At 43.7% G+C, this 15,687-nt stretch overlaps 1 protein-coding gene across 2 annotated transcripts in view; it reads left to right on the top strand.

Moving 5' to 3' along the window:
• The window catches only part of MYO16 (myosin XVI), a 616,506-nt gene that overhangs the window by 518,500 nt on the left and 82,319 nt on the right, over positions 1–15,687 (top strand). For both annotated transcript variants that reach the window (XM_058742988.1, XM_058742979.1), the window contains exon 29: positions 12,089–12,185. In XM_058742988.1, coding sequence (XP_058598971.1) covers positions 12,089–12,185 — 97 coding nt within the window. The remainder of the gene's footprint in view (positions 1–12,088; positions 12,186–15,687) is intronic.

Below are 15,687 nucleotides of genomic sequence, written 5' to 3'. Positions count from 1 at the left end.
GCTCATGGTCACTGTGACTGGAAACTGTGGAAGGAGAAATTGAGACAGATTTTACATGGCCTCAGACATATTGAGGACGAGAAGTCAGACCCAGGAAGACTTCCGGTGACTTATTCAAGATCCTACAGACAGAAAGTGAGCCACAAAATGAGAGCGTCAGCTCCGTCCCAACTACCCAGATGAGATGATACTTGCTCGTTCTCCTGTGTGATGTGTGTACGTGTGTGTGCGCATGTACATGTCTCTGTGTGTGTGTGTGTGTGTGTGTGTGTATGAGAGAGAGCGAGAGGCACTGAGATTCTGAAAGAAGTCACAAAAGGCTGTCACGAAGGGCAAACCCCAAATCTTAACAAAATGCACTTTTCCTATTTGTGTGCGCTCACTAACCAAAAAAAATTACAGTAATTATGTTCTTTATCGTCATCTTCTAATGTAATTTTCAAGGAATGGCCTAGATTTCGTGGTGTGTCTTTGTAAAATATATGATCTTTGAAGGAGTCACTCTTAACGGTGCTGAGAATTGCAAGATTAACATTTTACCATAACATTAAATAAAATCAGTTGGATGAAGGATTTATTATTTCATTAATCTAAAATGGTACGGTAGAGAAAAGATAATAAAAGTAAAAGCAAGAAACTGTTAAAGTTTTAAGCACCTTCCACTTTTTTTTTTACATCTTCTAAGACAAGACAATGGTTTTGGAGCCCTTGGCTCTTATTAGCACAATAAATTAATGGTTTATAACCTTTGTTTTATTACTCAAGGAGCACTTCATAAATCAACTGTAAGTACAAGCCAGAAAATAGCCCATAAAATTATTCTTTCTCTCATATCCCTTCCCTTCCTCTAGAATTATTAATGTTGAAAATAATAAGCGTTAGGGATCCTAGTGTATCTCTTGGTACTGTGTGCATTATAAACTGGGAATTACTATATATATGCACATATATTTATTTCCCTTTTTCTCTTGTACTAAATACACACGCATACATATATACAGACACACTTTTATTATGAAAGTAGTATTTATTTCTGATAAGAAACTTGAAAAATAGAGAAAATTAAAGAAGAAAGTACAGATCACCTGCAACTGAACTACCTAGAGATAACTGCCCCCAAATGTCTTCTGTGTCTTCACCGACTCAGTTTTTAAAAATAATATTACAAAATTGGATTCTCGGTCAGTGCCTCTCTCTCCTATTTCACTCTGAACTCCATTGAGGAAACATAGTATGTCTCTCTTTTTTCGTGTATATCCTCAGGCACTGTGTGCATTGCGTGTTTGTGGTTCACTGTTACATCCCCTGCAGGGTCTGGCACGGAGTCGACACAGAACCGGTGTTTGTCGACTGAACGAATGAACCTACTTACTGCAACATTCTCTCTTTGGAAATGAAGGCATCCACCGTCAAGCCTTACTGACATGTGTGATAGTTTCTCCTTGGAAGTAATTTCATATTGTTCTCTCAACTTCTTTACACAAAAGACTAAGTCCAAAATCGGGCACTTAATAATTGCCAAGTGAGAGCTAGTTGTGCCTGTTCCTGACCCAGCTTTCATCTCCTGGAGACCAACCGAATTTCCTCTAGCTCAGGCTTCCTGGTTGGTCGAGTCAAGGAGCATTTATAGAGCACCACTGATGTCCCTGTAGTTGCACCAGGGTGATTATAAAGAAGGGGGTGTGATGTAAAGAAGGACTGTGATATCCCTCTTCTGCGGGCTTACTGGCTAAGGGGGAACAACACTAAACTAACGAATAAGCACAGGCTGGGATCCACTCTGGGGGGGCAACCCGTGAGGACCCGGTATAGACAGGCCAGGTGTCATGAAGGGCATCTGTAAGAAGAACACTCGGGAGCTGAGATCTGAAGGCTGAGGAGCTGGAGGTAGGGGCAGGGAGGGGACAGAGGGTGCCAGCTGAGAGCTGCTGGGGCAGGTGACAGAGCCCCAGGAACAAGGAGACGAGGGGAGAGAACGGTGCATTGGGGCAGTGTTTTCTCAGCCTCCTTTGTTTCATTATTGCTGCCCTAGGGAGGAAAATGAATGTGAGTGACTGATGAATTTATTGCTGGGAAGGGTAGAAAATCGTAGCGATTACACTGGTTGGTGGCCCTCCAAAACTCAGTCTTCCTGGACGGTAATTGACAACTGCTTGACAGCTTCTAAAACGTGGCAGTTTCGACCGTGCCTAATCCAGTTCCATCTCGTGTGTGTCGATCTAATTTTCCCCAGCTCCAGGTTTATTTAGTCCTGCAGTAAGCCTTTATTAAGCACCTGCTACATGCCCCAAGCCTTGTAATAGCAAAGGGTTTTTCTGCAGATCAGGAAGCAGTTTCACCGTCTTGAGGTCGGTGCTTAGCGGTGAGCGGTGGCCAAACCCCTGGGACCTTGGTTGCATCAAAACACAGCATTCTGTTTTAAGTTCCCTTTGAAACCACCGATGAGCTTCAAAGAGGGTGGTAACGTGACATGATTTATGCTTTAAACGTGAAAAAAATGTGTTGTTGGACGGCAAGCGCAGAGCCAGGAAGCCAGTTAACAAACGGGTGTCGTAGCCCGTGCACATGGAGCTGTGGTGGGTGAGACAAAGAGCGGAGAAGGGGCGGGAGAGGACTCACGGTGACCTTCCACAGATAGGCCTGTTAAATCACTTGAAGAGCGAGATCTCTTTTCAAACCGGCATCTCTAACAAGCGTGAATTTGCTGCACAAAATACGTGCGGAGCTCTGAACGATGGAAGCCCGCGGCCCTCCAGGGGCTGAAAGAATACATGCAGGTGAATCTCAAGGAACCCGTGAACACAACCACAGAACACGTTTTGGGGACAATTAGGAAAGCTATGTATTTTTTATTATATCTAAAAGCACTCTTAAGGATGAGCAAGATAAGAGCCGGTGCCCGCGATGAAGGACCGGGAGGGTTCCTGTGTTTTGGAAGTAAAGCAAGCATCAGAAGATGCAAAGGGCAGTGCCTTGTTGGACACTGGTGGCGGAGGCCCCTGCCAGGGCGTCTGTGCCGCAGGCGGCATGACGGGCTGTGACTGTATCTGCTGCTCTTAGTCGTTGATAACGTGTATGTTCCACGAGGCAGGTAATTCCTAGTGATGTTCTTGAGGCCATCTTGTTACAAAGAAAGACCGGCGGCGCTCTTGAAATGAATACATTACCTTATCCGATGCACTTTCCTCTCTGCTTTTGAAGCTGGTCTGCTTTGTTTGGGTTTGGCTTTGGTTTGCTTTTCACCATGTGTGACTTTGAGACGAAGAGGTTTATTTTTGTAAGTGCTCTTGACCACGTCGACATGCTTTCTGTAATGAAACAATATACAGGATCGCATAGTAAGTTATTCACCAGGAAGCTCAAAATAGTAGTTTTTATTCATCACTGCTTGCTGTACAGGTCATACTGTTCTAGGTGAGAGTAATTAATTTTCTTAGCCTGTAATTATGTGTAATTCGAGCCAAACCACCTTCCTCAAATACCAGAAGATACAGTACTCTGTTAGATGTGTGTGGCTGTAATTATCTTCTCTGTGTTGAAGTTAAACTTCAAGAATAGTCTATTTATAACAAAGAGAACTTGTATTTTAGTATAAATGTATCCTCTGAGGATGTTTAAAAATACATTCAGAGCCAGGCTGAACATTAGAATATTTCCATTTGGTAGTTGTTCAAAGCTACCATGAAAAATGTAAAATACTGAAATATTAATAATAAAATATACACACATAAAATAATGCCCATCCTTATAAATATAATGAATCCAAGAAGCAAATCAGGGAAATGTGTGAATTTAGCCTGGAGAAGATGAATTTTAGTTAAATGGTTGTTTTACTGAACTTCTTGAAAGGATAGACTATATTCTATTTGTCCTTGTGGTCCTGGAGCCCGGCAAGGTGACTGGTATCGGGAAAGCCCCTGGCAAATGTTCGGATGGACAGATGGAAGGATGGATGGATGAATGGATGGATGGAAGGAAGGAAGGAAGGATAGATGGGTAGGTGGATGGATGCATGGATGGGTGGATGGATGGATGGATGGATGGGTGGATGGATGGATGGATGGATGGGTGGATGGATGGATGGATGGATGGATGGGTAGATGGATGGATAGATGGGTGGCTGGATGGATGAACAGAGGGATAGATAAGTGGGTGGGTGATTGGATGGAGGGACGGATGGATGTGTGGTTGGGTGATGGAGTTAGGGATGGATGAATAAATGATTAAATAGATGGGGAGGACAGACACTTGGTAGGACAGATGAATAAATAAGAGAAAGAAAAATTGGGAAAGCTACAAGATACCATGTGCCTGAGAGTATGTGAAAATGACACAGAACCACGAATGTGTGCAGGAGACTGGTCATGGTGTGCATGTGGAAGTGTTGGAGTTTGAAGCTGTTTCTGTTTGAAAGGGATTACGTGGTAGGCACAGAAAGTGCTTTGCATGGTAAAAGTAGGAAGAAGTGTGTTTTAGAGGAACACAATGACATCCTCAGATCGGCAGGAAGGAAAACCAGGCTGATGGGAGAGTGATGCAGACATCAAAACACATAAAAGGAAGAGTGTGGTGTTCATCATGCTGTCTAGAAACCCGTTTTAAGTCTGGGAACAGACCTACTTGGTAGGCACTTGGAGAGATGCCAGGCATTTTTTTTTGGGAATGCTAATATTACAGTGAAAGATGACCAGTGTTGATGCAACTATAACATTATATGCCTTGTCTTTAAATGGGACAAATATTTATTAGAATCATGCTAATGCTTTTTTTAAATTTTTTTTTTTCCAACGTTTTTTATTTTTATTTTTGGGACAGAGAGAGAGACAGAGCATGAATGGGGGAGGGGCAGAGAGAGAGGGAGACACAGAATCGGAAACAGGCTCCAGGCTCCGAGCCATCAGCCCAGAGCCTGATGCGGGGCTCGAACTCACGGACCGCGAGATCGTGACCTGGCTGAAGTCGGACGCTTAACCGACTGCGCCACCCAGGCACCCCTAAGAATCATGCTAATGCTTTTAAAGTAAGGGAGAATTCAAATTTTTAAGGATTAATTCTTTGTCAGTAATAATGAAAATAAAGCGTGTTTGTAGCAAAAAAATAAGCATTCACATAAACTATTATTAAAACATAATTTATGGTAATTATTAATAAAGCTATTTCAAGAATTATAGACATAGATATAGAGGGACAGTGTCTACCATAATGCTGACAGCAGTAGTAACATTATTCAATACAAATTCCAAGCGTAAGAATGCTATTGGCCCTTGATAGTGTCTACAGAAGTCTCCCGTTGGATTTCTGCTCTCACAGAGTGTGTGAGAAGTTAAACTAACTGTCAGTAACATCTGTTGTAAAAGAGTAAAAAGTGTGAGCTCTTCAGAGATGAACAAATATCATATTATGGAGGACTTTGAATGCCAAACCCAAAGATACGCATTTTAGTTTCTAGGCAATATGGAGTCATTGAAGGCTTCTGGAAGATTAATAAATGGGAGACAGTCAGGAAGGTGGCCAGAAGGCAGGGAAATAATTAATTCTCTATTGATAAACAGCTACTTTATTTATTTATTTAATTTTTTTAACGTTTCATTTTATTTTTGAGAGAGAGAGAGACAGAGGGTGAGCGGGGGAGGGGCAGAGCGAGGGAGACAGAGAATCCGAAGCAGGCTCCAGGCTCTGGGCTGTCAGCACAGAGCTGGACACGGAGCTCAAACTCACGAACTGCGAGATCATGACCTGAGACAAAGTGGGATGTTTAACCAACTGAGCCACCCGGGAGCCCCGACCTACTATTAATTTATAAACTACTACTGAATCTAGAATTATGAGATAAAATCTAGATTTCGGCTTGAGATAATCATCTATAAGAAATGTGGTGGCACCAGCAATGTGCAAGGTAGCGTCTTTGTGTCTCGCTCTTTGCATTAGATGCGTTTTTACAAAATGAATGCATTTAAATAGTTTAAATGGACTTAGGTTTTTTTAACGTATTTAAAATGAACTATATTTTTAATATCTGAGTTCATGGTACAGTTAGTGTCCATTAAAATCACTCTTGAAATTCTACTTTCTTCATTTTCGTATTCCATTTACTTTTATCTCTTTCGCCTTAATAGATGTAACTCATGACCTTTATGTTTTTCCAACATTGTCCTAGCCCACCCATATCTCACAGTCACGTGGAATATTCAGACAGGTATACAAATAATGACAAAAACAGGAACTCGGTCGTATTACAGAGATGTATACAAGGTGCATTAGTGATGTGGATCGCTGTTAGAATGAGTTCATTGTTGTAAGGGACACACTAAACTTAGAGTTCACCAAGTCATCTGTGTTTTAAAGGATGAATAGGGGCTTATCCAGTAGACGCTTTAGAGAAACGCATTGAAGGAAAAAGAAATCATATACGTGAAACCAGAGCAGAAAAACACGTTCCCGTTTTGAAACAGCAAGCAACAGGATGTAGTTTGAGAGTAGACAAATCTGAATGCGTTGAGTAAAGCCATACTATGAGAAGTTTAATAAACATTTCGAGAGTTTGAACGTTATCCTGAAAATCATGACCTACTCTTAAGTAATTATAAGCATGAATGTAACATGAGCTTGATGTATAGAAAGATCGCTCTGAAGATAGTTTTGCCGGTGGGTCTCCCAGTCAGTGAATGCGGGACATTCCTAAAAGGGCAAGGCCAGTAGGATGCAGGGTTGCCATGGAAACCGTGGGTGCCTGTCCCTCTACTACACTGGAGGGCAGCCTCTGCCACCAAGCTTGGCTCCTCTCTGCTTTCCCGCACCTCTGTGCTAGGAGGCAGCATTCAGTGATGAGGAGAAGGAGGACAAGGAGAAAAGGGGGAAGGCCATCCTCGGAGGTTCCCTTGACCTCTCTCCGTGCAGCCTCAAGGCCACCCACACTCCATGGAAATGCCATTCCAGCAGCTGTCTGAGCTCCCACAGCCAACACCTCTAAAAACTCCCAGAGAACGGTAACAGTAATTGAAGCTTTCGAAGTCATCAATGACAATTGTGCTTAATCTTTGAAAATCTGTCACTTCAAAAAGAAAAAGAAAAAACCTAATGGTTTTCTAATAAAAATAGCAATGAGTATAATTCACAGATGGTTTACTTTTACAGGAGTCAGAATGACATTAACATTTTAATCTCAGATCAGAACAGTCTGCGTCTGGGGAGCACACAGGGAAAGGGCTCTGTAGGAGAATGTTTTAACCTCTCTGTTTCTCTGGTTCTCTAAGAAACACCTTCTTTTAAGAGAATGTAACCAAAATTAAAAATGTAGGTGATCTGGACATTCGGTTGCATTCAAACGAAGCCTAATTTGTTGGATTTGGTATAGCACACTAATGCGCTGATCACAGAGTAACTTTACGTGAACTTATTCCATAGAAAAAATAAAAAAGACCAACGCTTTTCTCCTAGTCAACATCATTAATAGACAATGAAGGTTTAGAACTCATGTGATCTTGTCTAGATTCATTCCTGATTAAAAAAAAAAAAAAGAATCCTAGATGTATGTCCTACTAATTCTTAGCATCAGCGATAGCAGAGGACTTAATACTAAAATGTGTTATTCAAAACAGTTTCTGACAAAGAAATCCAAAATACTACTAAATGGCTAATTTCATTCTTTAAGGAGAGAAGAGGCATTTACTATAAACGTGATATCTCTAAAAGACCAGCAAATTCAAACAAATACTAAAATACCAATGAGTGTCTCTAAATAATGCCAAACCACAAATAAATTACATGGTAAAAATATATATATATAGGAAAAAAGAGAGAAAGAAAGGAAAAAAGAAAGGATGGGAGGAAGGGAAGAAAGAAAGAAGGAAAGAAGGGAAGGAAGGAGGGAAGGACAAGGAAGGAAGGAAGGAAGGAAGGAAAGAAAGGAAAGAAGGAAGGGCGGGTGGGCGGGTGGCCCCATTGGATATGTGTAAAGTGTACCCAAACAGCTGAAAGAAGAATTTTCTAGCCCATCTAAATGTGATGGTAGCACAGTACACAGCCACGTTCACAAGTCTTCAGCTCTGCCTTAGCGGGATACTTGTGATGTGAATTCAGCCTTCCGTCCTCGCCTCCTCCCACTGAACCGAAAGCACAGAAGCTTCCCTTACTTACAAAGCCCTTGGCTCTACCTCTGGAGAATTTTCATGGGCATAACTATACCCACTCACCAGGAGCTTTGGGGGCTGGATTGTCCTTCTGGCTCCCAGAGGAGCATCTGTCTGTCTAGCATTGCTCCTCTCACATGCCCCGTGCTCGCATTCCCGCCCAGTTCCTCCCTTGCCATCATCCCAATCCGTGGATCTCAACAAGGACTCCTTTTGTTCTGCCTGGAGACATGCAGATCTGCCATGTGAAGCACTCAGACCCCTCTTTAACTAGCCACTGTCGGGTCCTGGGACGTCTCTAATACATTGAGAGAAAAGCCTACCGCATCCATATTTACTCCTCTTCCAATTTAGCCTCCTTGTGTGAACTGACACCTGGACATTCCTGAAAATACTCTGTTACAAGGATTCAGTTTTTCTTCACTTCCTTTGTCTCAGTGGAGGAGCGGGGCCAGCTGACTCATTGCTCCCCAACCTTCTGTCTTACATCTACACCATTTGTGGACAGCTTTCACCCCACTTTTCTTTTTCCTTTTATCCCCCCCCCCCCATCATGTGTTCTGTCACCTACTGGCTTCCATGACTTATCTCCAGCTTACTCAATAACTTTGGGTCGGCTTCTGCCTTCATTGTCCATCATACCTTATTTTCATCCTTGAAGACATTATCATCCATTGCTATGACTCATCTTATACCAAGACTTCACAATTCCTTATGTTCTGTTTCTAATCTGAATCTAACCCTCCCCACATCCTTACCACTTGTGAAGTTCAAGAATATATCTTCATATTCTTCAGGAGATTAAATATATGTGCATAATGGCAAATATGCAATGCAATATAATAAGAGAAACAAAGAATCATCTGTAGGAAATTATGGGAATGCAAATGGAAGTCATCAAAGCCCTACTAAAAGTGGATGCATGGATATCAAAATGGAGGTGGGGTTTGATTTCAGTCGTGAAGGATAAGTAAGAGTTGGCCAACAGACCCACAACAAATCCAAATCGTTGATGACCTTATATTGCCCCACTTCACCAGGGACCTCCCAAAGCCAAGTTTGACAACCCATTCTCCAGACAGTTTTAAGAAGGAACTTTATAAATTTCTAATACAATCTGAAAAATTATTTTTATGAGGGGCACCTGGGTGGCTCAGTCGGTTAAGCATCCAACTTCAACTCAGGTCGTGATCTCACAGTTCATGAGTTCGCGCCCCGCGTCGGGCTCTGTGCTAACAGTTCAGAGCCTGGAGCCTGCTTCGGATTCTGTGTCTCCCTCTCTCTCTGTCCCTCCCCTGCTCATGCTCTGTCTCTCTCTGTCTCAAAAATAAATAAAAACATTTTTAAAAAATTTAAAAAATATGTTTTGATGAAATTTAGCTAGGAACCTCTGTAAATCTCCCAGTGCATCCTCACTGTTCCTAGGAAAATGTCCAATTTTCCCTGGAAGACTCTTCATGAGGTGGCCACTGTTTACAATGCATGGCCTCTTCCCTTATCACCATAAATGCAGCTGTACCCCAAGATAGTTTTCTGACCCTTGCTGTTCACAGGAAAGGAACAGCTGGTTTTTCTGTCCCACATTCATCTTCTCCCACTATCCCTAGACACCCTGGAGAATGCCTGCCCATCCTTCAGGACTACATGGCTTAGATAACTTGGTTCTCATTGAATCCCACCTAATACCATTCTTGATCACTTCTTCCTCTTTGGTGTCCTTGGGACACAACTCTGTCATTTTTTCTTACTTCTGATCTTCCCCAAAAGCTTCGCTGTGAGCCCCTTGAGGAGACCATCCTCCTTTGCCCCCCCCCCAATCTAGCAGAAATCTTAAACCTCCTTTGGTGTTTTGAATGGCTGTTAGAAATGTCACTCTAAGAGATCTTTGTCATCCCACCCAACTCCCTTCCTGTCCAGCCGGGGTCTCCTTTTAGTGAAGAGAGTGGAATCCAGTTCTCTTAATTCCATTCCATAGGTCTTTTGCCCATGTTGAACCCCCCCCACCATAGATTAGTCCCCCCAGTGATCATTACTGACTCCCCCTCCCCATTGCGTAGTATTGCAGGCTATCAGTCTTTTGGAGTTTCATTCGGGGACCCAGGTTTGCATGAATTTTGCCTTCGCGATGAAGTTTCCCACAATGAGTTGCATACCGCAGTCAGCGCTGAACGGAAAGCTGCCATGCTCCCTCCTTCCCAGTGCCTGTCTCACAGATTTGTTCCGCAGTGCCCACAGACAGTACCAACTGCTTTTCCTCTTGACTGCCAAAATAAGTCAGCAGTTGGGAAGGGGGAAAAAAAAGATGATGAATTATGGAAAATAACTAGGGAGAGAGAATGGCAATACAATGGGGGGAGGGGGGGGAAGTAACAACTCTCTGTAGCTCCCCACCCAGGTGACTGTCTCAGATTTCAACCAACTAAAAGAAAACTAAACAAAGAATAGCACCCAGTCAACCAGAAGCCTCTGAAGCCAGACAGTAGTTGAGAACTTTCCCCATTGATCTGATAACCCCCCCTGACCGCCACAATGCAAGATTCAGGCCCCAATCTCTTGCACAACTGCGTGTTTCATTAAGACAACAGATCATGGCGAAGGGGACAGCTAGATGGAAGAATGGGGGGGGGGGCGGGTGACAACATCTGTTTGGAATAACTCTGTTTCCATATAAAAAGCTTCGCAAACCACCTCTGGCCAAGCGTTCTGGAGACAAGTCTGACCTATAAACCCTTCCAGTACCTAATGGTGTGTGCATACGTGCAAGCCTCGGGTGTCATTGTGATGTATGCTGGGGCTGGAGGGTGTTAGCATTTTAATGTCCCCAGCTCATGCTTGGGAGCACACGTGTTAGTCTTCTCATCGTGCCGGTGTTTGTCTCCAGTGCTGAGAATGTGATTATGAACATATCACAAGGTTTGCCTAAGCGGTGTTTTTGTCTTAATCTAGCAGAAGATCCCCTCCAAGCTTCTGCGGCGTTTCATGTTAGCCCTTACTGGGCTCTTCTGCAGTTATTCACGCCTGCTTCCCCTAAGAGGCTGTGGGAATTTACGTCGTGAAGGGATTCCTCACACCTACCGCAATTCTGCGAATTTGTAGAAAACATGCACAACACACAAGAAGATGTCTTTAAAAATGGATGGATGTGGTTGATTGTTCTGTGGTTTTAAAGACTTTTCTTTGACAGCTGCCTTCCTCCATCGCAGCGCATCCAGACCAGCTTGCAGACCGCTAAGGCTTTTGTAGAAGCCGACTTGGCGACACGCTTTTTCAAAGCTCTGGCGAGAAGTGTTCGTTGTGTTACTGTTCACACGATCACCTAGAAGATTCTCGCCAATCGATGGCTTTGTGGAGACTTTTGCCTTTGTGCTACATCTCTACAACCGTGGTCATCTACACATCCACTTTATAATCACATAGGGGGTGGTGGAAACAAAGAGTGGCAACAATTCTGTATGTCAGTGTTACGGGGTTTGGGGTTTTTTTGTTTGTTTTTTGGGTTTGTTTTGGTCTTTTTGTTTTATTGTTTTCCTTTTTCATGGACTCAACCTGCTTTGAGTTGAAAAAGGAAAATAATCGTAAAGGGAGGACAAGGCTCTGACTCTGTGATCTGAGCGTTCATCGACCATTGACAGGAACGGTCTTCTCTCCTGCTGGAACCGAGGCCAGTGTTTCTCACCGGCACCGCGTGGGGCAGCCGTCCCAACTCCAGTGTGCGGCCATTGGGAAACATTAGCGACCCTGTGTGCACACAGCAAACACACTTATTAGAATAAAACCTTTGGGATTGCGAGTGAATGCAATCGCATTAAAAAAAAAATTAAGGAAGATGTACTGGCATTAATTTTGTTAGCTTTGTTCCTTCTAATCCTCTCCTGGAAAAATCTCTTGCCTGACTGTTTTCCATCATTATTTTTGGCATCTTCATGCTGTTTAATGTCTCCCTGCTGTTTGCGTTTCAGATGGGAGTCCGAAAAGTGTTTCTAAAATACTGGCACGCCGGCCAGCTCAATGATTTGTGCCTACAGCTGCAGAGGAAAATTATAACCTGCCAAAAAGGTAACAATTACACACTAACCTTTCTGAATGTCTTTGAGTTGTGAGATACAAAATCATTTAGTGCGCCTCGAGTTAAATGTCGGTGGGATCCACACGGTAGCGGGCCCCTTCTGTGACACTGTGCGTGGGCAGTTTCGAGGAGCCGGGCAAACACTCAGGCTCAGGCAACTCTCTACCAGCACGCACTGCACATACTTTATGTGGTGGTCATTTCATCTGAAATCTTACAGCAAATTTTCACTTCAATCGGAATTTGGAAGAGAGAGTATTCATTTCTTGCAATGTACATGTCCGCCCCCTGGCCAATATTCATGCTTGTTGATCTGTTCAAAAAGCACAGGACAGGAAGATGTACCTTTGAATCCACACTGGGATCCGCCGTGTGGAACTTAGGCGCAGATATGAGGCAGAGTCCTAGCTCATTTCCGTCAGCACCACTGGTATATGCTGCTGGAGTTTGGAGGACCAGAACAGACAAATTCGCCAAACCACATTTTACATAATTCTACATATGCCTTGGTGAAATCCCTGACACTTAGCTTCCTTTAGGAAGTGACAAGGATATTGGAGTGTTACCTTTGATAGCAGACAGCATCGTTTTAGCTGTAGGGGAGATTCCATGTAGAATTTTGTACCTATAGGGGCGCTTGGGTGGCCTACTGGGTTGAGCGTCCAACTTTTGATCTCGGCCCAGGTCGTGATCTCATGAGTTCGTGAGTTCAAGCTCTGCGCTGACGGTTCAGAGTCTGCTTGGAATTCTGTCTCTCCTGCTCTCTGCCCCCCGCTTGTGCTCGCCCTCTCTCCCTCTCCCTCAAAACAAATAAATAAACTTAATTTTAAAAACTTAAAAGATTTTTTTTCCTATAAAAACCCAAGTCAGGGGCGCCTGGGTGGCGCAGTCGGTTAAGCGTCCGACTTCAGCCAGGTCACGATCTCGCGGCCCGTGAGTTCGAGCCCCGCGTCGGGCTCTGGGCCGATGGCTCGGAGCCTGGAGCCTGTTTCCGATTCTGTGTCTCCCTCTCTCTCTGCCCCTCCCCCGTTCATGCTCTGTCTCTCTCTGTCCCAAAAATAAATAAAAAAACGTTGAAAAAAATAAAAAAATAAAAAAATAAAAACCCAAGTGACCATTGAAAATGGGTACATTCGAAAAATCTTCACTATGCTTCCCATAAAGCATATGTACTTACTAGATACTAGTTTTTAATTTGCTTAATGATTATATTATACTATATATCATGAGTAAATATTTAAAGAAAGGCTGAAGAAGGAGAAATGACATGCTAGCTTTTGGTGGACCTGCTGACATGAGCTTGGCTCCCTGCTATCTTTGGAAATGTCCAGCACAAGCATAACTCAGTCCGAAACTGGTTTTATTCTGTCCGAGCTTCTGTCCATGGAGCCCCTGCTTGAAATCTACAAGGGGTCCCATCATTTTCTGATGAGAAAAAGCCCTGCCACACGCTGGTGCCCTGAACTATCAGAGTTTGGCAGGTCGAGTCCAAGTAACGTTCAAAGCTCAGAATTCCCTTCCAGGTGAAACCATCCCTCTTGGCCAGCTCAGGCCCCGCAGGTGGGGCGTGGGCATGGCTCTCAGCCTGTCCGGGTAGGTGTGTGTGGACCCTTGGGGCTGACGACAGAGAGGGAGGAGTGAGGGGATGGGGCTGCTCTTCTGTCTGAGCAGCACCTGTGCGGTCCGGCACAGGGTCTCTCTGGAAGGGCTGCAGGCGTTGAAAGGCTGTTGGAGCCCAGGGGAGCACCTCAGCACTCCTGTGCACTGCCTCCCTGAGAAGTGACATGAGCTCCCCTTGGGACAGTCACTTGTAATTCTCCCTTAGCCCCAGCCACCACAGACAGTGCTTTAAAACAAGCCTCTCTAGAGGACTCCAAGCAGGCATCTCTTTCTTGACAAACAGGCTGGTGCTTGAGAAACACAGGCTGGGACCCCGACAGGTACGTCCCCTCCCAGCAGAGCCATCAGGCAGTCAGTGCCTGCCAGCACCCACCTCAGGCCCACGGCCCCCGTGTCCTCCAAACCGCAGGGTCGAGTGGCTGGTTCTCTGCGTGGTCTCCCGAAGCCACTTTCACCAGCCTGGAGGTCAGCCGGGCGGCGTGGGGAGCCCCAGGTGACGGAGGCAGACCCTCCCCCCAGCTCTGGACAAGTCTGGCTCCTCTCTGGGTTATGACAGTCTGGTCATCCTTCATCCGTGTAGGGAAAGGCCGGGGCCCCAGGCCAGTGAGCCCCACATGGCCACCTGCCGGGCGATCTGAGCCCCTGCCGCGTCAGCATCACCTGCGAGCCGGTTAGAAACGCAGAGGCTCGGGCCCCCACCACCTCGAGAATCGGAATCTGCATTTGCAGCCTCAGCTAGAACCAGGCTGGGGAGGCCCCATGGACCAGACCAGTGCCCTAACACCTGAGCTGTGGAGCCAATGGAGGTCCCTATGCTGGCATGTTATTCGTCCATAGAGCAGGGTCTCAGATTCTCCTGGAAAGTTTCCTACATCACAATTAGAAGAACACGCATCTTCCTCCATCAGGGATGCTCACTAGAAAGGTCTCCTGTATTTAACGGCAAAGATTAAGCTGACCCCCCCGACCCAAAACTGAAGAAACAAGCAGAAATCTAGACACTCCTTCACCTTTAGGGATCAAAATTGAGACAGGTCTTTAAAAAAAATGGCACCAAGATAAAAACTGTAATTCCAGATTACATAAATGAAATAATGGATATAAAAGCAGCTTTAAAATTACAGGCTCTTAAATGCAAAGCATTAATTATTGATTTTTACTTTTACATCTCTTGGAACAGCCCCTTCCATACTTTTTGCTAGTGTGAAATTTACTCGAAATGTATGTAATTTGGAGTTATTTCCAGTTTTTCAAGCGTTCTCATTTTTCTTTTGTAAATGTTGCAGGGGGGGGGGCGTTGGGGAGAATATTTAATTTAAAATATTAAATATTAAATATTAAATTATTATTATAAATTATTATATTAATAATTTTAAATAAATATTAAATTTATTTAAATAAAAAATAAAAAAATTAAATAAAAATTAAATAATATTAAATTATTATTATAAATTATTATAAATTATTATTATAAATTATTAAAATATTAAATATTAATTTAAAATATTAAATCATTTTAATATTAAATTATTCCTCATGGAAGCTTCTTTTGGACCCTCTGTGTTCCTTCTGTCCTGGAGGAAAGCTGTCTGTGAAGATCTCCATGCTGTTAAGTGTATAAAAGCAGTCTTTTAAATTGTCAGCAAGAGGACCAATATTGATTTGTGGCAAATTCATTTTTCCTAGTTGCCTCTTATTAAAGACACCAATTTTGAGCAACTGTTATATCATGTTTAAAGGGTTTTTAAAGGCCGCCAGTATGAAGTGTGAGAACATGGTGTCCCCCGGAGGCAGAGTGATAGTCCCCCGGTGAATGTGTGTGCAGAGAATAGTGCTGCTGTTCCCTGGGGCAGAAGAAGTCTAGCTGAGCCA

Source organism: Neofelis nebulosa, chromosome 1 (assembly GCF_028018385.1).
Source record: "Neofelis nebulosa isolate mNeoNeb1 chromosome 1, mNeoNeb1.pri, whole genome shotgun sequence".
Classification (NCBI taxonomy): domain Eukaryota; kingdom Metazoa; phylum Chordata; class Mammalia; order Carnivora; family Felidae; genus Neofelis; species Neofelis nebulosa.
The sequence above is the reverse complement of the archived record's forward strand: the minus strand, read 5'-3'. Positions and strand labels throughout refer to the sequence as shown.